Below are 24,727 nucleotides of genomic sequence, written 5' to 3' on the forward strand. Positions count from 1 at the left end.
GAATGCTTTAGATGCTGCAGTATTTTCCTTTCCGTTTTTCTCAAATAAACAAAACTAACAAACAAAACCCACAAACCCTTGCTATGTTAGAAACACCTTGTATCGAGCCCCCCATGGTCTCCGGCCACCGGCGGGTGACATGCTCGGAGCTGGCTGGATGACATAATGACAAATTTATGCAGCAGCAACATTTGGAAACAGTAGTTAAAGCTCAAGACGGCTCTCAACTCTCAATTCTGTGTTTAGAATTTACGGCTGGCAGAGGCAAACAGAGGTTTTCTCTGAGTGTTCAGTTGGTTAATGGGCCATAGGCCTTTTTCTACTTGCAGCAAGATATTTCCATAATTTTTATCGGAGTGTAGTTGCTTTAAAATGTGTTAGTTTCTGCTGAAGGGTGCAGATCTTAGTGAGCTCTATTACAAATTGGAGGAGATTGCCTGACTAGATGGTGAGCATCTTCTCTCTGGAGATATTTAAGAAGAGACTAGATCTGTCACCAGGTAGGTAACGTAAGTAAATGAAGAAAACTGGATGGGGACTGTGGCAAACCATAGGGCGTAAGCCCTGACCAAAGGGGTCAGCAGCCCTCCAGTCAGGCTGGTTGTTGCCACACTGGAGTATCGTCCCAGTGTTGCTAGGTCCTCCAGCTTTTCAAGACAAGACAGAAACCTAGACTTCTATGTGAAATTTTCCAACTTTTAAGAACCCTAAGGCCAAATAAAATGTCTGCAAGGTGTTAGGTTAGGTTTCTCCACTGCTGCAGAATCTGTACAGACCTGTAAGGGCACACACAGCATTACAAAGCATCTTGAGTCGTTGCTGCCATGTTTTATCGAGGCAGCTTTGTTAGGGTCACGCTGTGTAGCTTCAGTAGGAAGAACATTGTTTTGTAAATTGTGTTATTTCACTATATGTTAATGGTTTTCTTTCTGCTTGGGTCATAGAAATGGATCTTGATTATCTCTGCACATTTTCCTGTACTCGTCTACCTTGTGAGAGCTCTGACTTTATTTGAAACTGTTGCTGTGTCAGAGGGTTATTTCCTTGAAGGGTGAAACTTTTAACAAGATGTCCCACAGTGTCTGATTGAGCATTCAGTAATTATGTTGAATCGGGAGGTAATGGCCCACTACCAACCTAGGTTTAGAAAACTGGGTAAATCATTTAGACCAGAGTAGGACTTCTTGTATGATGTGATTCCGGGAGTCCACTTGTCTGTATTTATATATCCAGGGTGTTAGAACACCGACCCTGCAGCTCTCTGCCATGCAAGAAGGAGACTATACTTACCAACTCACAGTGACTGACACAATAGGACAGCAGGCCACCGCTCAAGTGACTGTTATTGTGCAGCCTGGTAAGTTCTAACCTTGTGGTGCAGGCTCTTCTGTTGGCTGGTCCCTTGACCCTTGGGGGGAGAAGAGGGCTTGGGTTCTGAGCTCCATGAGGGTGGAAGTGGGAGTTACCAATCCACCAAGCCCCTGGCAGCTGCTCTTGTCCATTCCCCTAGTGCTTTCTTCATAGCTAGAGAGAAGGAGTATTTCACAACCTCGCTTGTGCCCTTGCTCTTGGCGAGTTATTGTGCCTTCAAGGGGAGCTAGCAGATAGAGTCTCTGCCAGCCCAAATCTTACCATGTCCTATTTTTATTTTGGCTGGGGCTTGCAGGATCTCACTTCCCCGACCAGGGATTGAACCTGAGCCACAGCAGTGAAAGCGCCAAATCCTAACCACTAGACCACCAGGGAACTCCTCCCACCATGTCCTTTAAGGGCCACCTTAAAGCCCACTTCCTCAAGAAAGCCCTACCTTATCTTTCAGACCCTCTCATTTGAACTCCTATAGCATTATACTTCAATCCATGTTCTTTCAGAGTTGTTTTATACGTTTCAGTCTCATATTCTTCATGCGAACTCCCTGACCATACCCTTACCTCACACAGTATCTGACAGTTCTATGAGTGGAGAGGCAGAGTCCTTGAGGCTTCCAGAACATATGTCCCAATTGGTTCCTCTCCTTTCCCAGCTGGACTGCCTGCTTTTGAGCTCCCAAGTCTCTTGTCTTCTAGAAAACAACAAGCCTCCACAGGCAGATGCAGGTCCAGATAAAGAGCTGACTCTTCCCATGGATAGCACAACCCTGGATGGCAGCAAAAGCTCAGATGATCAGAAAATTACCTCATATCTCTGGGAAAAAACACAGTGAGTATTGACACAAAATCCTTATGTATGCAAGGGCTCCAGACCTTTGAAGAGCAAGGTTTTATTTGCTTTTAAGAGTTTACTTTCTCTTATTAGCTTATCCAAGGGGGATTACTGAGAAAGAAATGTTTGCAATCCCAAACTTCAACTCTAAGAAAAATATAATTTTTGTAAGAAGGAAAAAAAGAATGCTTACCATTAGCTGTCCCCAGGTAGTACTTTGTGGTTCTGGTGCTTTTACAGGTACAATCCATTTGCTGAAATGCATAGTTTAATTACACTTGAGAGGCAGGATGGAAGGGGTAATGGAGCAGAAAAATACTGTTGCTCAAAATTAACTGGGTAAGGCTGTCAGGGGGGATGGGACAGAGCAGCTCTTAAGGGGAATTGAAAATTCATCTCCAAAATGAAAGCATTACTCTGTTATTGTTTCCTTGTAGATACCATATACCATTTATGTTAGCCAGAGGCCAAAGGCAATAACCAAAATAATACTAATTAAATTGGAATTACCTAATCGAACCATTCCTGGTTCTCACAGTTTCTTTCAGCTCCTTTAAACCATAACAAATGGAACTCAGATTATATGCAGGATCCCACAGGAAGCAATCCCAAGGAAGAGTTAAGAGCATTCCCAATTTCCAAAGGTAGCAACCATAGGACAGACTGGGTTTTTTGTTTTTGCTTTTGTTTTTGACTAGGATGTTAGAGATGGGTGGGCAGGGGCTGTAATTTGACTTGTAAAAGCACTTGACTTACGATTAGTGAGTTGGATTCTAGAAATGATTTTCCTTAGCTTTCGTTTCTATCTTTTGGAGAACCTAATTTTCCTCAACCCAGCATGTTTTAATTATAACTGTTTATTGAAGATACAGCAGATAAACCTTTTAGTTGAGTTTTATTAGCGTTTACAGCAGAAATAATCCTTAGCATAGCTTCTTGGAGGAGAATCTGTTTCAAGGGGGGCTGCTAGGGTCAGGGTTATACATTTAAACAGCAAAACAAAACAGAGCAAAACCTGGGAGTCTACAGGTTTCTCTGGTTGTCCTGCAGTGTTAAGGAAAGCTCTGAGGCATTTTGACCCTTGAACAGAAGGGCTGTCTGGTATATGTGCAGTGTTGTGCCTACATGCTGGCTCAGAGCTCGTTCACCTGCAGTGTGAGGCCACAGGGGAGAAGGAAAGATACAGGGCATCCTGGTTCCTCTGGCCCCTGTCCAGGAGCTGGAGGGAGTTTTGCCTGTAGAACTGCTAAGAAGAGGATGGTTTTTCCCTGAGAGTTCCTCTATAGCCTTGGCCCATTTCCTTTCCCTGACTTTTCAGCAAGAGGGAGTTTGGCATGTGACTAAGAAATGCATTTTGCTTCTTTTCTGGCAAGAACTGAACCAACCACTGGGCCAGAAATGCTTTTCAGAAACATCACTCTTAAATCATTCTTTTGATCAGAGACCTGCTCAGAGCACTTTCTTCCTTTTATTGGAGCAACAAAGAGTTTGAATGTTCTAGAAGCTCTTACAAAGGATAAGGCTAGATGTGTTTGAAAGCTGGTGAATGGAATTTTCTGATCAGCAGGTAGCATGTATTTTGGGGCCAAATGACACTCTGTCCAAATGGAATATTTTTAAACATGCCCTCTCAAGGTGTGAGAAACAGTAGTTCATGTCTTAGCTGAGGCAATAATTGTCTGCTCCTGCGGGGACAGGAGAGCAGTAGACAGGTACAATTCCACCCTCTGGTTTCTCTCTTTGTCCAGGGGACCTGACGGGGTACAGCTTGAGAATGCTAACAGCAGTGTCGCCACTGTGACTGGGCTGCAAGTGGGAACCTACGTGTTCACCTTGACCGTCAAGGATGAGAGGAACCTGCAAAGCCAGAGCTTTGTGAATGTCATTGTCAAAGAAGGTACCTCACTGCCTTGGGTTGGTGCAGCAGCCTCTGGGCCAGATAACTGAAGAATGCATCATCTCTTGTTTGGTTGCAGAAACTGATTAGAGACAAAGTAGGGAAGGAAGTTAGAGGTTAGGGTAGCTCTTAGTTGCTTTTCTACAACAGCCTTTGAGTGAGCGACTTTTAAGGTGAATTTTAACTTCTTGCTTTCCCTCCCTTCCTTCTCAGTTGAATAGGGAGAGAATTAAGGTTTTTTTCCTTTGTATTTTTTTTAAAAATAAATAAATAAATTTATTTTTGGCTGCCATGGGTCTTCGTTGCTGCGTGCGGGCTTTCTCTAGTTGTGGCCAGCGGGGGCTACTCTTCGTTGCAGTGCGTGGGCTTCTCACTGCTGTGGCTTCTCTTGCTGCGGAGCACAGGCTCTTGGCACGCGGGCTTCAGTAGTTGTGGCACTCGGGCTCAGTAGTTTTGGGTCGCAGGCCCTAGAGCACAGGCTCAGTAGTTGTGGCGCACGGGTTTAGTTGCTCTGTGGCATGTGAGATCTTCTCGGACCAGGGCTCGAACCCATGTCCCCTGCATTGGTAGGCGGATTCTTAACCACTGCGCCACCAGGGAAGCCCTGCATTTTTATTTTGCCTCTGCTGCTGGGGTTTCTATGACTCTCCTGCTAGCTACAGTGACACCTGCTGTCAGACCTTAGAATGACTGCCCTGCACTGGAGCTTCCCATGCTCATCCTAGGAGCCTGCACGCTGAGGCCAACTTGAGCAAAAGTGGATTGGCCTTGCTCTGGTTTGCAGGCACAGTGATCAGTGATGGTCTTAGGAGAGGTCTATAAGCTGATGGTAGGAAAAACTATCAGATATGCAGCGGATCCCCAAACACAGTATACTGAACTCAGTGAGTAGAGAGCACACACTGAGTAAACAAAGCTGCAGGTGGGGCCCAGAATAAGAAAAGTGTCTCTCTTCTTTTTCTCTATTAAAGTGCTAAGGAAGAAGTCAAGAAAGATGTTCAGAGAATAACATTTTCAGCCATATTTTGAAGATAATTTGTGGTATCAGCTGATGAAACCTGAACTTCAGGGCTTTAATCCACTTTAGGCCTTCGTTTCCAATCATCATATATCCCCAAGCAGAGAAATGGATTCCTTTGCGGGAGGCTGCTATGAGAATGCAAGAGGAAACTATACTTGTCCCCTCTACTGTACTGGTGTCAGGGGAACATTTCTCTGGGTGGGAATGGAGCCTCAGGACCTGTGGCACTGGTGGCGTTAGCTCTACACTGTTAGTTGTTGGCATGGGCATGGATAAGCACTTAAAACAGTTCTCCATTTAAGATAATTTTGAAGTTTAATTTCCTTATAAGCATCACGAGAAGCATTTCTTCTTTTTCTGAATGTTACATTTTTTTCCATGGTTTCTCTTTGTTTAGAAATGAACAAACCACCTATAGCCAAGATAACTGGGAATGTGGTAATTACCTTGCCCACAGACACGGCAGAGCTGGACGGCTCCAAGTCCTCAGATGACAAGGGAATAGTCAGCTACCTCTGGACTCGAGACGAGGGGAGCCCAGCTGCAGGGGTGAGTGTGCCAGCAGCTGGAGAGCTACACAGGTCATGGAGGTGCGGTGAGGAGAGGAGACTGGGCTAAACACTCCAGTACCTGTTTTAACCAAGCGGTCTCTTATGTCAAACCTGGATTGTGCTCTGAAATCCAGGGAGGTCAGATGACTTGCTTAGGGTCACCCCTCAAGCTAGTGTGGAACAGAATGTGATTCTTTTCCCTGATCCTGGTTGCTGTGGGCTGTAGTGCCATCACAGAGCAGGAACTGCCCCGAGTCAAAGCCGTCTAGCCCAGAGGGGACTTCATTATGACAGACACAACAGCTGACTCCACGGAAGGAGTGTGGTTTTGTTCTGCCGTATAGCCATGTCGTTCAACCCCACAGGAGGTGTTAAATCACTCTGACCACCGCCCTGTCCTCTTTCTTTCCAACCTGGTTGAGGGAACCTACGCATTTCACCTGAAAGTGACTGATGCGAAGGGTGAGAGTGACACAGACCGGACCACTGTGGAGGTGAAACCTGGTGAGTTCACTTACTGAGGAGTCGGGGTGGAATTGCTGGATCAGCCTAGCAGGGCCTCGATCTTGAGACCCTTCCCCCAGCATGGACAGAGCCAGATGGCATATCCAGCTTTAAAAAAATCTAGAACCCCCAAGCTAAGAACTCCTTAGAGACTTTCTGTTCCCACAAGACCTCTCCTACCCACGCAGAAATATGGACCTCCCCCTACTTAGCTCAGATGGAGAAACAGAAACTCAGAGAGGGCAGGGCTTGCTCAGCTTCACACAGCAGTTGTGTCAGAGCCAGGCCTTTGGGCCCCTACTCCAGCACTTTCTCCTCTGTGTGTGACTGATGAGAGAGGGCCCAGGGTGCTTTGGGAATCTGAGCACAGGAATAACTTGAGTCGTGGTGTCTTATCAGCACCCATCTGCAGAAAATGATTTATTTTTGTAAGTTGAGCCTCAGGCTTTATCTGACAACCCCCAGGGAAGGTAAAGTAACTGGCATCCTTTACATTTTTAAGATTTGCAGAAATAAAATTTCTTTCTTAAATAGAACCATGTTTTTGTTTTGTATCAAGGCTAATTTGGTAATAGATAGGGAGGCAGTGAGTACAGGGTGGGGTAGAGCTTTATAAATTCCTGAACAACTGATGAGAAGGTATTAACTTTAAACCTACTCTTTATTATCTAGGCCAAGCTAATGTACAGATGTCTTAGACAGGAAGGGATCTTGGCAGGTCTTCCAGTCCTTGTCCTACCTCTGAAGGACAACAGCCAAGACACTATAAAGTCTCTTCTGTGTTTAAAATCAGATCACAGATAGTCTACTAATTATATAAATTAGACATCAGGACAGGCAAGTGGTGCATCCAAGTATGTGAATAGGTATTCTGAATAGTCACTCTTAACTTGGCAAGTGTAGAATAGTCTTTAGGACATAATCAAAAGTGTAAAGCACAGTGGTCTTAGAGTTCTAGAGTTGTAAAAACATCGTCCGGCTGTGATGTTGTTTTAAGGAAATCCTTGTTTCTTGGCTGCCTGTATTTCCTTTGTGTTTATGGTTTTCAACACTGTAGGGCAGATGCATTCCCATAAGATTGTTGAGATGGAAGATTTCCCTCCCATTGTTGTAAACAAAGTACAGCAAGTTACTGAAAATCAGGTTGGATCAGGAGAGATCGCTAGCTACCTGCCGCTTGGCCTGGAGAGTTCAGCAAAGCCAACTGGGCAGAGACTTCTAAAACAAACCTTCAAGTGTTTCTCTGTTCCCCACTTCCTTCACTAAACCCCATCACTTTGGCCTGGTCCCCAGCACATGTGTGGTAATTGCCAGGTTGGTGTAGAGACCAGGAGTGCTTCTGAAGCTCTCCAAGCCAGCCCCAGATTGCTGGGGACCAGGACAAAGCAATGGGGAATTCACTATTGTGCCTTTCCATTTTGAAGGAGGGCACATGCTCTCACCACATTCTCTCCTGGGCCAAAGCACATGCACAGTGGCAGGTCTATGTTAACTCTCCTACTTCTAAAGCCATGACTGATCCACATGCTTTCCAGATCCCAGGAAAAACAACCTGGTGGAGATCATCTTGGATGTCAACGTCAGTCAGCTAACTGAGAGGCTGAAGGGGATGTTCATCCGCCAGATTGGGGTCCTCCTGGGGGTGCTGGATTCCGACATCATTGTGCAAAAGATTCAGCCGTACACGGAGCAGAGGTAGCTGGGCAATGAATGGGGGGAGAAAAGGAAAGACCAGGGGGTCCCCTGGACTTCTTGACTGAGCTGAGAAGTAGTGTGGGTAGGTAGAGAAGGGTGGGCTCTCTGACCAGGAACCACTCATGGTGTTCATTTTTTTTTTTGCGGTACACGGGCTCTCACTGTTGTGGCCTCTCCTGTTGCGGAGCACAGGCTCCGGATGCGCAGGCTCAGCGGCCATGGCTCACGGGCCCAGCCGCTCCGCAGCATGTGGGATCTTCCCGGACCGGGGCACGAACCTGTGTCTCCTGCATCGGCAGGTGGACTCTCAACCACTGCGCCACCAGGGAAGCCCAGTGTTCGTTTTTTTAATGAAGAAGAAATGTACTCTTCTAGTACAGGTAATGGGCTCTGTACTAGACACTGCAGCAGGGTGCAAGGTCAGAAGAGGCCTATGATGTTTGAAGACCATAGTCTAGTAGGGGAGGTAATCAAGTTAACATATAGCATCAGTACAGGGTGGATTTGACAGAATAAGTGCTATTGTGAGCAGATAGTGTAGGGGGTCCTCAGAGAAAGAGAACCAGGCATGGCTTTCTTGACCTAAGCAAAGCCATTTTTGGCCTAAGCCATTTTGTGATCTAAGCCTGGCCACAGTACTTGCCCTTGAACAGGTCTCGGTAATGAATGATCTTAAGGGGAAAAAAAGAAGTCAGGAACAGGGAGTTCCCTGGTGGCTTAGTGGTTAGGATTCCAGGCTTTCACTGCCTTGGCCTGGGTTCAATCCCTGGTCGGGGAACTGAGGTCCCACGAGCCGCATGGTGTGGCCAAAACAAAACAAAAAGGAATGCAGGAACAAATGACTCTTTTCAGGCAAGAGAAGTAACAATAGCAAAAATAGTAAATCAGCTGTAAAGACTCCCAGTTCTGTTTCAGTGGTAAAGGTAGCCTGAAGTACTTGACAACCAGATCAACTGGAACCTAAGGAATGATGATATCGACCTTTTCTGACCCTCATGACCCTCAGCTAAAGCTTGGACTCTGTTGACTTTTGTCCCAATTCTGTGCTGAATTCTCCTCTGCTCAAGCCCCTTCACGAATATGCACGTACCCTGAGCTTAAAGCTTCCGCAGTTTTGCTGCTCACGGAGACACTGCTTTGAGAAAGATCCCGGTGTCCTCCTTACTCGCCACAAGTGATAAAAGTCTTCCTTCTCCTCGTTCTTGACTTGGCTGTGTCTTTTGGCTCAACACCACGTAGAGAACCCAGTTTTCAGGTAACACAATCATGGAGACACAGGCAAGGGCGATTAATTCTTCCAGGAGGGTTGAGGTAGTCCAAAGATTTTCCAGAAGTAAAACTTGCCCTGATGAAGCATAGAAGGACTAGGAGGAAATTCAGAATAGGGGAACAGCATGAGCAATGGTCCTGTGGTATGAAAGTACGGAGTTTCCTCTGGAAGAAGTCCTTGGGTTCAGAGCATTTACCGGGCCCTACGATATGGGGGACAATAAGGCTGGCTCTGTAGACTGAGAACAGTCATAAGCAAGCCAAGCAGTTTAGTGTTAATACTTCGGATAGGAGGACTCAAGTTAGTTGGTTTTATATGTGTGAATTTTTTGTTTTGTTTTGTTTTTGAAGCAAGGATATTAGATTTTTTTTTTTTCCTTAGGGAGATAGGTAGTGTGGAGGCTAGACTAAAATAGGGAGAGATCAGGACATCCCTTGCAGTCCATTTGTTAAGACACCGCGCTTCCACTGCAGGGAGTGCAGGTTCAATCCCTGGTCTTGGGAACTAAGATCCCGCATGGCACACAGAGGGGAACTAAGATCCCACAGGCTGCACGGCTCAGCCAAAAAAAAAACAGTAGGGAGAGACCAAAGGCTGGGAGACCAATCAGGACGCTTTTGGACTAGTCTAGTAAAAAAGGTGATAACACCTGAATTGAGGTAGTGGTGGTGGAAATGGCAGAAGAGAAGAGGAAATTAAAAGAAATTCAGAGGTAAATCAGTAGGACTCGGTGACCTTTGGGGAATGAAGGTGAGTGAGCCATCAAGTATGAGGATTTTTGCTTGGATGCCTAGATAGATGGTGAATGCCATTAACTGAGATTAGGGATCCAGTTTCAAAGAAAAGATAATGAGTTCAGTTCTGACTGTTGAATTTGGCATATCTTATGGGTTACATAGGGACAGGTAGTAGCACATATAGGCTGGAACTTGAGGTGGAAGGGAAGGCCTGAGATAGGGAGTCACTACATACAGGCAGGCTTTAAGGCCATGAGGACGGATGAGTCGCACTGGGAGAGTGTCAAGAGGGTTGAGGAGAGAGCTCTGGAGAACATCAATATTTAAGGGGGAGGAAAGGAAAGAAGGGCCAGCAAAGGAAACTAAGAAACAGCCGTCAGAGAGATGCGAGGAAAACCAGGTGGGAGCTGTCTGCTGGAAGTTAAGGGACAAGCTGGCAGTAAGGGGTGCTGCCAAAGGATTCAGGTGCTATAGAGACAGGTGTGGTGAGCACGCAAAACAGGCTTTTGGGTTTCCAATTAGTAAGATCATCAGAACTATAGTGAGATCATTTTACTTAGATGCTGGGAGAAAATTTTTTTCATAGTTTGAGGATGCAGAGGTGGTAAGTATAATGCCTCTTTGAAGAGGCTGGTGTTGAAAACAGTATGGGAGACAAGCTCAGAAGAACACCTTTTAAAGATAGGAAATACTTGAACATTTTTATAGACTGAGGGGAAGGTGCAGAGGAAAGGTAGATGGTGGAGATTGGGGAGGCGGGTTATAAATGGAGGTAGGTCTGGGGCGCTGGCTGTGGGCAGAGCAGGAGATCACTTTCCCTGGAGGCAGGAGGAAAGGAGGGAAGATGTGCTATTATGGGTGAATTTAGAAGTAGAGAAGGATGAAATTTGAGAGTATTGGTACCAACATCCTGTTTTTTCTCTGAAACTGGAGGCAAGGCCATCTGCTTTGAGAAGGTGAGAATGAGGTGGGCAGTCTGAGGAAAATGGTAAAGGTTGAGAACAGCAGCTCCAGGAAAGGATGCTGGCTTTGAGCAATATTGGAGTCTCAACCAAGGTTAGAGACATGAGGTGAGAGTAGCGATTCCCAACTCCAGCTGCATAATAGTATCACCTGGAGCTTTTATGAACATATCATTACCCAAGCCTCACCCCCACATGATTATGATTATGATTATGATTCATTTGGTCTGGAGTGAGGTCTGGGCACCTAAAATTTTAAAACTCCCCAGGTGAATCTAATATGCAGTCAGGGTTCAGTGGGTCAGAGACAGCATGATGATTAGGACTTTCTTTTTAACCTCTGCTCAGCAGCCTGGGAATAGGAAAAGGGAAGGTGGCTGCTGGGATCCATCAAGCTGGTGGGAATTGGCTGGGACAAAGCCCTGGAAGACACTAGCGAGAGTGTGGGTAAGAGCATTGCGGAAGGGTTTGCTTGCGTACTTGCCGTCACTGCCTCTGGGACACGAGGAAGAGAGACGCATCACAGTGACTCTGGGTTTCTGGCTTGGCCTAGATTGGCTTAGCTGAGGAATTCAGGAGGAGGATATGATTGCAGGGAGATAGTGTATTACAATGGGAAGGAGCATGGGCCTCACACCAGGCAGTCCTGGCTTCTGAGCCCTGCTCTGTTAGTGGCAGCTTTGCGACAGTGGGCAGATTATTGCACCTTTCCGAACCCGTTCTTCACTTATAAAAACGCTAGCACCCATGTTATAGGGTTGTTGAAGATTTCATAAGATAATGTTTGTGTAGTCTCTAACACATAATGAGTTAGTGATTATTATAGGTTTATTTTGGAACATGTTGGATTTGAGATGCCTGTGGATGATCTGGTATAGATATTCTAGCAAGCATTTGCAGATACAGATTTGGTCACTCAGGAGGGACATAGGGAGAGGAGACAAAGATTTGACGGTTATTTGTATATAGACAGAAATTGAAACTGTAAGCATGAATTAGGTAACTGGGAGAAAATATGAGAAATGACCACAGATTTCTTTAAATTAATTTTTATTGAAGTATAGTTGCTTTACAATGTTGTGTTAGTTTCTGCTGTACAGCAAAGTGAAGCAGTTATACAAATACATATATCCACTCCTTTTTGGATTTCCTTCCCATTTAGGTCACCACAGAACAGTAGAGTTCCCTGTGCTATATAGTAGGTTCTCATTAGTTATCTATTTTATGTATAGTAGTATATGTATGAGAAATGACCACAAATCTTTTATGGAAGAGGTTTGTTTCTTGATTCTGGAGTTTATAATACCCCACTGTTAGCCTCACTATGCAGGAAGCGTTGAAAAGGCTTTTAGGACAGGGCTTCCCAAACTTTCATGTCAGTTCACCCAGAGAAAATGATGCTGTTTATATGGCACTTGGGGATAAATAGACAGTTATACTGGAAGCAGCTGGTCCAGGGCCTCTGGGATACCCAGGTCCCACCCAGCCACCCTGTGTGCTGTGGGGATCAATACCTGGGGCTCACCTATAAACCCAATGTGACCCACTGATTGGGAAAGTTCAGTTTGTGAGACTAACACGGAGTCACGAAGCAGGCTGCCAAAAATGGAGGCCCAGGCAGAGAGAACAGATTTTGTGCCACCCAGAAGTGAGTTCAGACATGGTCTACCTTGGCCAGAGTTGACGGTCAGAAAACAAACAGATTCTGGGCCTAGAATAACATAATCTTGCACTGGCCACACCATTGTGTGGGGTCTTTATTGTTGCTGTCATAGTAATGATCATTTTGGCTATGTTTTGACCTACGGATAATGCTTTGATGCTGTCCAACAATTTATATTTTACAAAGCACTGTGGTTTGTCTCATAGATAACCCAGGCACAAACCCAACAGCACCACACTCTTAGCTGTTAAAAGGCTGGCAGGGCTTCCCTGGTGGCACAGTGGTTGAGGGTCCGCCTGCCGATGCGGGGGACGCGGGTTCATGCCCCGGTCCGGGAAGATCCCACATGCCGTGGAGCGGCTGCGCCCGTGAGCCATGGCCGCTGAGCCTGCGCGTCCTCCAGTTAGCTTTTGGAATAGGTCTTCTTGTTAGTTGGGGCAGCTTAGGCCTTTTCTAAAAGCATAGGCTTTAGAGTCAGACATATCAGTTGGGATCTGGCTCTGCCATAATTAACTGTGTGACCTTGGGCAAGTTACTTAACCCCTCTGAGCCCCAGTGTTGTCCTCTGTAAAATGGAGATGATGCTGATAACCCCTTTCTCACGGGCTTCCTGTGAGTGAATGTGTATAACACTCAGCACAGGGTCTGGCACAAACAGAAGGTACTTAGCAAATGATAGCTGCTGCTATCGTGTTGACAGCTTCAGCTCGTTCATACTGTTCCATGTCTCTGCAGCACCAAGATGGTATTTTTTGTTCAAAATGAGCCTCCTCACCAGATCTTCAAAGGCCATGAGGTGGCAGTGATGCTCAAGAGTGAGCTGCGGAAGCAAAAGGCAGACTTTCTGATATTCAGAGCCCTGGAAATCAATACTGTCAGTGAGTAATTCTGGGAAGTTGGGAATGAGAGTCCACCCAGTGTCCACAGCTCACCTGTCAGTCTCTTCTGTCCTTGGGCTTCATTTCCTCTTCTCTGGGAACAAGGAGATAATCACTTTCCTCAACTACCATTTTTTCTTGAAAGAGTCTCCACTCATTGCAGAGCTTCTTAACCTTCCATGGGCCCCTGAGATAGCATTCAGAGGGGCTGTGAGTTTGAATGGGAAAAAAATTACATCTTTATTTTCACGAACCTCTAACTGAAATTTATTGTTTTCCTCAATCATGAAGGTAGGCAAGAAACTACAGTTAGTATTAACAGAACATGTGACTTTAAGGCAATAGAAATCTCAGATAATTTTGTATCATACTACATAATGAAATAGCATTTTTACTCATCACCACTTCAAAATTATGACAGTTGTTAGACACACTTCTAGATCTTGTTACTTAATATTTTAATAAAGACGCACATATTATTTTAAAGTTCTGTATTCTTAAATACTTCAAAAACATGTATAGTATAATTGCCTTCCTTTGTAATACTATGTTTTATTTCGGCAGTTATTCAGAGAAGGGGGTCTGTGGGACATGAAAGATTAAGAACTGCTGATATGGAGAAACAGCAAGTAAAAACAGTCTGGAGCCTTTCTAACTGCTCCAGTTTTATCCATGATGATAATAATGGGCACTGTGTCCAGCTATAAAGGTTCTTGGGGCAGGTCTCCAGGAAATGTCGTCACAGGCCATTGAGCAGGGGATCCCTTCGTATCTTCATGGGCACTGGAATTTGGTCAACCCCCGGCTCTGACGCCCCTTGACGTTTTTCCCTTTCCTGCTACTTTCAGCATGCCAGTTGAACTGTTCTGACCATGGCCACTGTGATTCATTCACCAAACGCTGTATCTGTGACCCTTTTTGGATGGAGAATTTCATCAAGGTGCAGCTGAGGGATGGAGATAGCAACTGTGGTGAGTTTTCTGCTTGGAACTGTGCCAGCTGTTTTGGCGTTGAGTGTGGCTCTGAGTTGAGTGGGTGGGTGTTGGTGTTTCCAAGGCAGATGAGCAACGAGGAGAAGAACTTTGTGTATTTTCTGTTTGCAGAGGACGTTTACTTCCTTCCTCCACACTTGCTCAAGGTTAGAGGAAAGCTCTGAAGCAGTTTTTTGTTTTTGTTTTTGTTTTTGTTTGGCCTCCCAGCACAGCTTGCGGGATCTTAGTTGCTTAGTTCCCCGACCATGGATTGAACCTGGGCCCTGGCAGTGAAAGCGCCGAGTCCTAACCACTGGACTGCCAGGGAACTCCCCTGAAGCAGTTGTTTAAGAAGAAACAAGCTTAAATCAGACCAACTACAAAATGCAGCCTAAATCAGACGAGCCGCAAGGCCTCCTGTCTTTTTGGAGTGCCTGTGTACTCTGGCCCCAGGGAAGCCCGTAGGTTTCCATTCCCCCCTTTCCCTCTGTTAAAGCTCCTTACAGCCTGCCCCACTTCCCCAGGATCTCAGAGCACCAGCTAGAAAACAGGGGCAATTCATAAGGTTTAAAGTTTCAGCTGCCTTTAACTCCAAGGTCTCACCTTCGCTGGGCAGCCCGAGGGGCCTTCTTGTTTACAGAGCGAAGCCATCTCCTACCCAAGGTGGGCAGCCCAGACCTCCCTTCTAGCCTCTTTTTTCACTGCCCTTAATATTTTGTTTCTTTTGGCAGAGTGGAGCGTGTTATATGTTATCATTGCTTCCTTTGTCATTGTTGTTGCCTTGGGAATCCTCTCCTGGACTGTAATCTGTTGTTGTAAGAGGTAAGATGGACTTTCCCTGGAAATTTGTTCGTGCTTCTAATTACATATTTATTCATTAGAGAGGTATCTGGCACCTTCTGTATTGAGGGCGCTGAGTCCTGGGTTTCTTCCCTTCCCATTGCTGTTACATGCCATGGCCCACCCACGGCATGCACAGAAAAGTTCTCCTTACCTCTGACACTCCTGAGGGCAGAAGCACACTCCTGTAGGCTGAGTGGCTGTCACTGCAGTGATTTGCCACCTGGAAAACGTGGCTGTGGCTGGAGTGGGAGTGGGAGGGCCTGGGGTGTGGACCTGGCTCTTATCTCTAGGGTGTGTGGCCTTTAATACTCCACACCTCAGCCTCACCACCTTAGCACATGGGTTCTTTTTTTTTAAATTGGGGTATAGTTGCTTTACATTGTTGTGTTAGTTTCTGCTGTACAGCAAAGTGAATCAACTTTATGAATACATATACCCCCTCTTTTCTGGATTTCCTTCCTGTTTAGGTCACCACAGAGCATTAAGTAAAGTTCCCTGTGCTGTACAGCAGGTTCTCATTAGTTATCTATTTTATACATATTAGTGTATATATGTCGATCCCAATCTCCCAATTCATCCCACCACTCCTTTCCCCCCTTGGTGTCCATATGTTTGTTCTCTACGTCTGTGTCTCTGTTTCTGCCTTGCAAACAGGTTCATCTGTACCATTTTTCTAAATTCCACATATGTGCGTTAATATACGATATTTGTTTTTCTCTTTCTGACTTACCTCACTCTGTATGACAGTCTCTAGGTCCATCCACATCTCTACAAATGACCCAGTTTGGTTCCTTTTTATGGCTGAGTAATATTCCATTGTATATATGTACCACATCTTCTTTATCCATTCATCTGTCGTTGGACATTTAGGTTGCTTGCATGACCTGGCTATTGTAAATAGAGCTGCAATGAACATTGGAATGCCTGTGTCTTTTTGAATTATGGTTTTCTCAGGGTATATGCCCAGTAGTGGGATTGCTGGGTTGTGTGGTAATTCTATTTTTAGTTTTTTAAGGAACCTCCATACTGTTTTCCATAGTGGCTGTATCAATTTACATTCCCACCAACAGTGCAAGAGGGTTCCCTTTTCTCCACACCCTCTCCAGAATTTGTTGTTTGTAGATTTTCTGATGATGCCCATTCTGACTGGTGTGAGGTGATACCTCATTGTAGTTTTGATTTGCATTTCTCTAATGACTAATGATGTTGAGCATCTTTTCATGTGCTTCTTGGCCATCTGTATGTCTTCTTTGGAGAAATGTCTATTTAGGTCTTCTGCCCATTTTTTTGATTGGGTTTTTTTTTTTTTTTTTTTGATATTGAGCTGCATGAGCCGTTTGTGTATTTTGGAGATTAATCCTTTGTCAGTTGCTTCATTTGCAAATATTTTCTCCCATTCTGAGGGTTGTCTTTTTGTCTTGTTTATGGTTTCCTTTGCTGTGCAAAAGCTTTTAAGTTTCATTAGGTCCCATCTGTTTATTTTTGTTTTCATTTTCATTACTTTGGGAGGTGGGTCAAAAAAGATCTTGCTGTGATTTATGTACAAGAGTGTTCTTCCTATGTTTTTCTCTAAGAGTTTTGTAGTGTCTGGTCTTACATTTAGGTGTTTAATCCATTTTGAGTTTATTTTTGTGTATGGTGTTAGGGAGTGTTCTGATTTCATTCTTTTACATGTAGCTGTGGCACATGGGTTCTTAATTTGTTTGCCTTCTTTCAGTTTGGGATTCTCATGTGTATATGTTTTTATGTAATTGTAGACTTAGGTTAGTCATGATTAAGTCTTTCAGGTTTTTTCATTTAGTCTTCCTATCTAGTCTTATAATATTTAATGGTAACATTTATTGTGTTTTTAATTATTAATAATAAGTATCATTTCTATGTTTACTGTGTACCAAGCAAAAATGTATAAAATGTGTATAACATTTTATACATTTTATAGGTAATATCTTTTTTAATATGCATAACAACCTTTTCTCAGGAAAATGACATTTTCCATGGACACACAGTTAATAAGTGGCAGAACTGAGATTCAACCTGCAATATAATCTCACAATAAAACTTAGAAAATTAAAAGAATTTTTTAAAATTCCCACCAGCCTAAGACAACCACCATTAACAAGGTTTTGCTGGTTTAATGCTCTCCTCTACCCTCTACCCTTCCAGCACAGGAGCGTCACTTAATTTACATTTTTAACCCATCTGTCCTTCCTTCATTGCCACTGTGGAGTGGTGAGTCCATGATAAAATGATAATGTTTCCTTTACCTTTTCCCAAATCGGTGAGGACTGTTTGAATAACAGATCCCAGTTGCTGCCTTTCCCAGCTGAGGAACAAGGAGAGGCACCCCTTCCTTTAAGCAGCGTCCCCAGGCAGGGCCCTGCCTGCAGTCTGGCTGCCGCCCTGCGGTGGGCTACCTGCGCCTCACACAGAACCTCTTCCTGAGCGGGGGATTGTGTTTTTCAGACAAAAAGGAAAACCTAAGAGGAAAAGCAAGTACAGGATCCTGGATGCCACGGATCAGGAAAGCCTGGAACTGAAGCCAACGTCCCGAGCAGGTAGTGGCCCCGGGAACTGGGAACCGGGGGTGTCTAGGTTGGTGCGCTCTCCCTGCAGAGCCGCCACCATCACAGTCCCTCCTAAGTGTGTTTTTGTTGGCAGCTCTTTGTGCTGGAAAAGCATCTTGTCCCGTCCCTGATGAGGGCTCAGGGTCGGCTTTGCCTACTGGACAAGCTCGGACCCCAGGGCTCACTTCTTAGTGGTCCTTTGACTGTGCCGAGGGGCTCAGCCCCTTGCTTTCCTTTGCCTGCTCGTTCCCCTCAGGGTTCCTGCCTGGAGTTCAGCTTTTCAAGGTGTCCCTGTAGTCAGGCTCAGGGACCTTGGTCTCTTATTCCTGATCAGTCTGTCCTTTCTGGGCAGACAAGGTGAGGCCACGAAGAGATCAAAGCCAGCGTCTGCCAGCTGGCCTCCTTGCCGCCAGCCATCCTCTCCCATCTTCCTCTCCAGTATTTGTCAGGTAGATCCACAGGCTCCATCATTGTCTTAGAGCAGGTGGAGGGCAGCTCCCCTGCTGGCTCCAGGTGCACTGCGCTCATCTGTCAGAGAATTTCCAGCTGCACAAGCATTAAGACGGCTTTCAGTGATGGGGCTCGGAGGGCCAGGGTGGGTAGCAGGCCCTCCGTCCTTGTCTGGACTAGGTCATTGGTGAGGTTCCCATTCATCATGGACGCCACAGGACAGGCCTCATCTCTTTAGGGGAGCTGGACTCTATATAGAGCTATTCCTAAACACTCTGCTAGTAGAACTATTTTTATACAAAGTATTTATTAAACATCTCTCATGCTTAAAGCTTCGTATTAGGAGAGGCTGTAAGGAGACTATAGAGAGTTCTAAACCGTAGGCTCTGCCCTCAGAATTTCACTGTAGTGAGGGAGAAGACATATGAGAAGAGAATAAATGCTCATAGGCAGCCTGGGCTCTGTCAGCACCCAGGCAGCTTGGTTAGGGAACGCTGTGGGGCGGTGCCTGGAGGCTGGGGCCTAGCGAACCACAGAAGCGCAGCCAGAGCGCACACAGGATACTGAGGATGAGGCCTCGAGGGGAGAACGTTGTACAGCACCGTCCACAGGGTAGCCAAGGTTGTGTTTATGTTGATCTGGCAAGGCTTTTCCCCTCCTTGAAGTCATTCGCGACTTACTTTTGGTCTGGTAGACATGGCCCTGGTGAGCTTACGTCACTGTGCCTTTCTGAGATCCTCCTCCTTGCTGGTATCTCTCTTTTCTAAACAAATTTTGTTGGTTCATATTTCTGTCCAGAAAGCACTTTCTCGTCCTTCCCTTAACCTGCCAATTAAAGTCGTGCTTATCTTTCTCCCACATGTCTGTTTTGGCATTTCTCTCACTGTATTATATCAGTTATGTTATTGTTTGTCCGCTTACTAGGTAGGGACTGTACCTTATTCATCTGTAAATATGGATTAATACCACTGTGTACCAGGCCCTATGCCAGATACTGGTTATATTACAGTGAACTAAACAGAAAGACGTTGCTCTCGTGTAGTTTATGTCGGGCCGACATTAAACAAACAAGTTCACAAATATACAAAATGTGATAATGGAAGTCTTTATAAAGAATAACACGTAAGCTGAGAGCCAAGGGACGACGAGAAGGAGAGTAAGGCACGTGAAGACTCTGGGAAATGGGACTGCAGGCAAAGCTGGTGACGGCCCAGCTGCTGGAATGAGCAGAGGGGATTTGAAGAAGACATGGTGAGCATGGGGTGAGTGGCACAAGGCTGGGCAGGTGAGCAGGGACCTTGCTGTGGGTTCCTTCTAAGAGCAATGGGGAGCCATGGGTAGTTTTTTTAAGGAGGTGCATGGTGCAGTTAGATTTACATTTTAAAAAGACAACTGTGGCTGCTATGTGAAGGAATTGGAGAGGCAAAAGTGGGTGAGAGGAGATTAGATAGAATGCCCTTATGGTGGAGAGATGATGAGATGGAGAGAGGCAGACGGGTTCCAGATCCATCTGGGGGGAAGGCTTGCTGAGTTCATGCTATGTTTTCCAAGGGGGGTGAGAGAGAAGGAGAAGTAAAGGATGGCGCCCGAGCATCTTCTCTGAGCATCTGTGGATTGGGTGGTTTTACTACCCTAGATGCAAACGACTGCAGAAGCAGCGCTGGAGAAGGTCATTTGGTTTAGAACAGTTATGAATGGGGTTGAGGAAATGAGGCTGGAGGGTGAAATTATGGGGACTTTTGAACATCAGCCTAAGGAGTTAAGCATTTGTTCTGATGGTGATGAGAAGTGACATCTTGAGAATGCTGGCATGGTAAAATTAGTCTAGTGACAACATTTCATTCATTGACGAGATTAGAGGTGGAGGCCAGCAAGGAGATTCTTGTGACGGTCCGAGGAGGGATGATGATGGCTCAGACACTTGGTGTCAGTGGGATGGAGGGACAGGAAAGGTCCAGGCTGCCTTCTGACATGAGAGACAAGAGACTGATAGCCCTGACGACAGAATTAGGACAGTCGGTGCAGTTTGGGTAAGAGGAGACGAATTAAATTGAACTCAGCTGAACAGGACTGGATAGGAATCTTCTGTATGCTGGTGACGGTCGGCTCCGCAAAAGTAGATCACATCCCTTCTGGGGAGAGTGTCGAGGGACAAAAGAAGAGTCCAGGGCTAAGGAGCTGAGGTGAGGGAGGAGGGGTGTCACCAGGGAGCAGTCAGCGTGCTTGCTGCTGCGGAAGAAAAGGGTAAGAATTGGTGATGACGGCAGTCACGACACTGGAGAAGTTTCTGGTCACCTAACGAAATGGAGTAGATGGTGAGTGATAGATGGCAGAAGTCAAAGTGGAGTTTATTTAGGAAGTATGTTGGTGGTGAGAAAATGGAGGCCCTAAATACTTAAAAGTCCTTTTAGAAGTTGAGCGACAGTAAGTGGAGATTCAGGACAGGGTGGACGGGGTTCAGGAGTGCGTTTGCAGGCAGAGACGCAGAAGACAGAGGGGAGGGTCCTGGGCAGGGAGGAGGGAGGAGTGGGTAAAGGGCTTAAGATGCCTCTTCTGAGGCAGGTGGGTGGGTGACGGCAGGATGGGAAGGCAGACTTGTGGGGAAAGGGAGGGAGCGGGGAGGGCTGCAGGTGGCCAGCTGCTCCCAGGTAACCAAGATGAGACTAGATGAGGGTCGGCAGGCCCTTCTGTGCACAGTGTCCACATGAGGAGGCAGTGAGAGTCGCCTTGCATCTTGTGTGGGTCTGACCAGGCCAGAAGTCCCGGCTCTTGTTCTGGGCTCTGCAGTGGATTCATGGGTGCAACCCAGAGCAGAGTCACCAGTAGGATGAGGAGAATGGGATTCAGGACCAAACTGTACAAGGTGTGGAACTGAAGAAGTTCAGCGAGAAGAAGAGTGAGTGTAGTGAAGGGTGACGTGTGCGGAAGTGAGCCGAGGTGGATGCCGCCGGGAGGAGGGGGACCTGGACGTGGCGTGCGCCCACCCGAGTGAGCTCGGAGCCACTGGCACCGAAGGCCAGCAGGCGGAGCGGGACACGTGCCCACCCTCAGGAGACGTGGTTTACATTCAGCAGTTGTGGGTTTTGCTTTAGTTTGGTTTTGCTGTTCTGTTGACTTTTTTTCAAGACTTTCTATTGAAGTCTATTAGATTGAACCATATAAGATCACTGATAATTGACTTTTGACCTATAAAAATAGCAGTTTTCTGTGATTCAGTCTAATGTGTACAGAAAATCATAAGCACGTTTCATAAGTGAATGTACCCATGTAATCGGCCCCCCAGAAGCGCCCCCTTTGTGCTTCTTCCCAGTCACTGCCTGCCTCCCCCCAATTTACTTCTAATATCTTGGAGTAGTTTATATAAATGGAATCATTGGGCTTGGCGCCTGTCCCTCAACATTACATTTAGGACATCCATCCGTGTTGTTAGGTAGAGCAGTCGTTCGTCCGTTCCCATTGCCATGTAATTTCCCTCGTAGGAATATATTTATTTGTCAGGTATACTGTGGATGGGCAGCTGAGCTCTTTCCATTTGGGGCTGTGATGGGGAGTGCTGCTGTAAACGTTCTTGCCCATGTCCTTTGGCGGACATGTGTATGGATTTCTGTTAGGTGTAGACCTAGGAACGGGATTGCTGAGTCAGAGGAGATGTATGTGTTCAGCACCCACTGATATAACCAGCTTCCTAGCTTGTATTGCTTAGTGGATGAATCCCACTCAGTTCTTCAAGCAGAGCGGGAGCTAGAGGTAGGAGGGCCCGGGTGAGTGCTGTGTACTTTGGAGCCAGCAACACGTCCCCCCTTAAGCTCCTGTCCTCCACACCTATGGCCCAGAAGGGCTTTAGGGAACAAGGGAAGCTTCAAGTGCTTGGATGCTGGAGGAGAAAGCCCTCAAAGGGTATTTCATCTCTAGGGGCAAAACAGAGGTTTTGAGAACGTTCACGCTCCCCTGGTCTTGACGCTTCTTATGTTGCCACTGTCCCCTACCACATTGGAAAAGCCTGGGAAGCTGGTGTTCTTCTCTGGCCCTGCTGCTCTGCAGTCCTGAGAATCAGTGGGAGTTGTGGCCATCCACAGTCATGTCCCAGAACCGTGCCCCTGAGATGGACAAGCTGGGCCCCAGAGCACACTGCACAGATGACCAGCACACGGGCAAGGTCTGTGGGGCTGTGGTTGCCCAGTGACAGGTGCAGTCAGAGTCTAGATGCCCTCATCGTTCACAGCCTGAAGTCATGTCTGGCCAGGAAAGGGCAGAATGCCTGAGAATCATCCCAGGACCTTCTTTCAGTGTTTATTGGGGACCTGGATGGGACCAGGGGGAGGGAGAGTGATTGTTGGAGGATGAGGGTTCAAACACAGCTCACCTGACTGGTCACCTTTTTTTTTTTTAACTAATTTATTTATTATTTATTTATTTTGGGCTGTGTTGTGTCTTCGTTGCTGCATGCAGGCTTTTCTCTGGTTGCAGTGAGCGAGGGCTACTCTTCGTTGCGGAGCACAGGCTCTGGACGCGCAGGCTCAGTGGCCATGGCTCACGGGCCCAGCCGCTCCGTGGCATGTGGGATCTTCCCAGACCGGGGCACGAACCCCTGTCCCCTGCATCGGTAGGCGGACTCCCAACCACTGCGCCACGAGGGAAGCCCCAAGCTGGGTTCTTGATGTTGGCAATTCCCACTTCTAGTTCTGCTGTCTCAGCCTACCTTTTGCTCACTCTGGAGTAGTATTTGTACCAGCCAGCGGGCAGCCATCTTGCTGTTGGATGGGATCTGCCCTAAAGCTATTACCAGACCTCGTGGTATGGTCTGGCCTCTGCAGCCATAAGGATGAATAGTGAAGGAAACTACAGTGACTTATAGAATCTCAGGCATCTTGGGACTTCCCTGGTGGCACAGTGGGTAAGAATCCGCCTGCCAATGCAGGGGACACGGGTTCGAGCCCTGGTCCGGGAAGATTCCACATGCCGCGGAGCAACTAATCCAGTGTGCCACAACTACTGAGCCTGTGAGCCACAACTACTGAAGCCTGCACGCCTAGAGCCCGTGCTCCACAACAAGAGAAGCCACCGCAATAAGAGGCCCGCGCACCGCAACGAAGAGTAGCCCCCGCTCACCGCAACTAGAGGAAGCCCGTACACAGCAACGAAGACCCAGCACAGCCAAAAATAAATATAAAGAAATAAATAAATTTATTAAAAAGAAAAAATCTCAGGCATCTTTTCTGACCTCAGGTGCTTCTTATGGGTCCTCGTTTGTGTGTTCTGACCAGCTGACGGCTTGGGACAGTCCCTGCTTCAGTCAGGCTCTGCAGCAGAGGCCTCTCCAGGCCACATGCCTGCTCTCCCACCCCTTGTACCCTCTCAGCGAAGCCAGGGTAAACGTCTACGTAGAATGAGATTGTGTCCTCACTCAGTGTCAGCACCTCTGGCAGGCACTTTACATCCATACTGAGCCAGGGTACAGTGACAAAACTCATTCTCTAGAGCCTAAGTTCTTGTTCCTTGTATTTCCTGCCCCCCACAGAACTCCACCCTCTGCATAAAGGGAGATAAAACATTCTACATTTAAAAGAGGGAGAAAAGAGAATGTCGTTGGGTGGCACTAACCAAAGCTAATAGATGCTGAAAGTAAAGAATCCCCACTGGAACCTGATCGGTCGCTCTCTGAGGCTTCCCTGATGGACTGTCCCGTCTAGCAGGACCGGGAGGACTTGGGAAGCCTCCTTTTCAGGAGAGGGACCATGACTGGCCCTGTCCCTCTGCTTCTGTTCAGGCTGGGAGGAGGGTGCAGGGTGTAGCTCAAGGAAGAGAAGATTTGTGCTTCTGACGCTGGGTCCCTTGACTCCCTTGCAGGCGTCAGACACAAAGGCCCGGTGCTGAGCAGCAGCCTGATGCACTCGGAGTCGGAGCTGGACAGTGACGATGCCATCTTCACATGGCCAGACCGAGAGAAGGGCAAACTCCTGCATGGTCAGAACGGCTCCGTGCCCAACGGGCAGACCCCGCTTAAGGCCAGGAGCCCACGGGAGGAGATCTTGTAGCCGCCTGGTCTGTCTCCTCAGGTTAGGGGTTGGCAGTGCTAGGGTGCAGGGCATTGCCAGGCTGGTTCTCATACCTCCCATGTCTGAGGGCAGCTGTTCTCCCAGCGTCTGCTGGTCACTCCACCCTAATACCCTCAACTAGAGCTGCTGGTACTTGAGTCCAGAGACCTTCTCCGGGAACCCCTGAATGAAGCTGTGAATGAAGAGGTTTCCTCTTTAAACCTGTCTGGTAGGTCCTCCTCACCTCAGGGCCTCCTTTTCTGGAACCCCTCCTCTGCTCCGAGGATGGACACTGGCAGCTCCTGGCCTCCTCTCCAGCTCTTTGCTGGCAGGGTTGCTGCTTCCGGGGCATCTGCACAGCGAGGCCTGGCTGTGTCCTCCACCCCTGGGTACAGAAACAAGCACCGCCATCCCCCTGGCTCCAAAAGCCTGCCTGCAGGCACGTTCTTTGTTCTCAGCTTTGGGGCGGAGCGCCCTCTTGCTA

At 46.9% G+C, this 24,727-nt stretch overlaps 1 protein-coding gene across 2 annotated transcripts in view; it reads left to right on the forward strand.

Annotated features, from left to right (window-relative positions):
* Nucleotides 1–24,243, forward strand: part of KIAA0319L (KIAA0319 like) — a gene marked incomplete at its 3' end in the record, with an annotated part of 108,394 nt that extends 84,151 nt beyond the window's left edge. For both annotated transcript variants that reach the window (XM_082833590.1, XM_082833589.1), the window contains exons 11-21: nt 1,234–1,357; nt 2,067–2,199; nt 3,951–4,099; nt 5,518–5,669; nt 6,037–6,175; nt 7,711–7,870; nt 13,238–13,380; nt 14,229–14,351; nt 15,083–15,173; nt 17,658–17,749; nt 24,056–24,243. In XM_082833590.1, the coding sequence (XP_082689716.1) occupies nt 1,234–1,357; nt 2,067–2,199; nt 3,951–4,099; nt 5,518–5,669; nt 6,037–6,175; nt 7,711–7,870; nt 13,238–13,380; nt 14,229–14,351; nt 15,083–15,173; nt 17,658–17,749; nt 24,056–24,243 (1,494 nt within the window). The remainder of the gene's footprint in view (nt 1–1,233; nt 1,358–2,066; nt 2,200–3,950; nt 4,100–5,517; nt 5,670–6,036; nt 6,176–7,710; nt 7,871–13,237; nt 13,381–14,228; nt 14,352–15,082; nt 15,174–17,657; nt 17,750–24,055) is intronic.
* Between the last annotated feature and the right edge of the window lie 484 nt (nt 24,244–24,727).

This window comes from Leucopleurus acutus (genome assembly GCF_964270905.1).
Source record: "Leucopleurus acutus genome assembly, chromosome: 2".
NCBI lineage: Eukaryota > Metazoa > Chordata > Mammalia > Artiodactyla > Delphinidae > Leucopleurus > Leucopleurus acutus.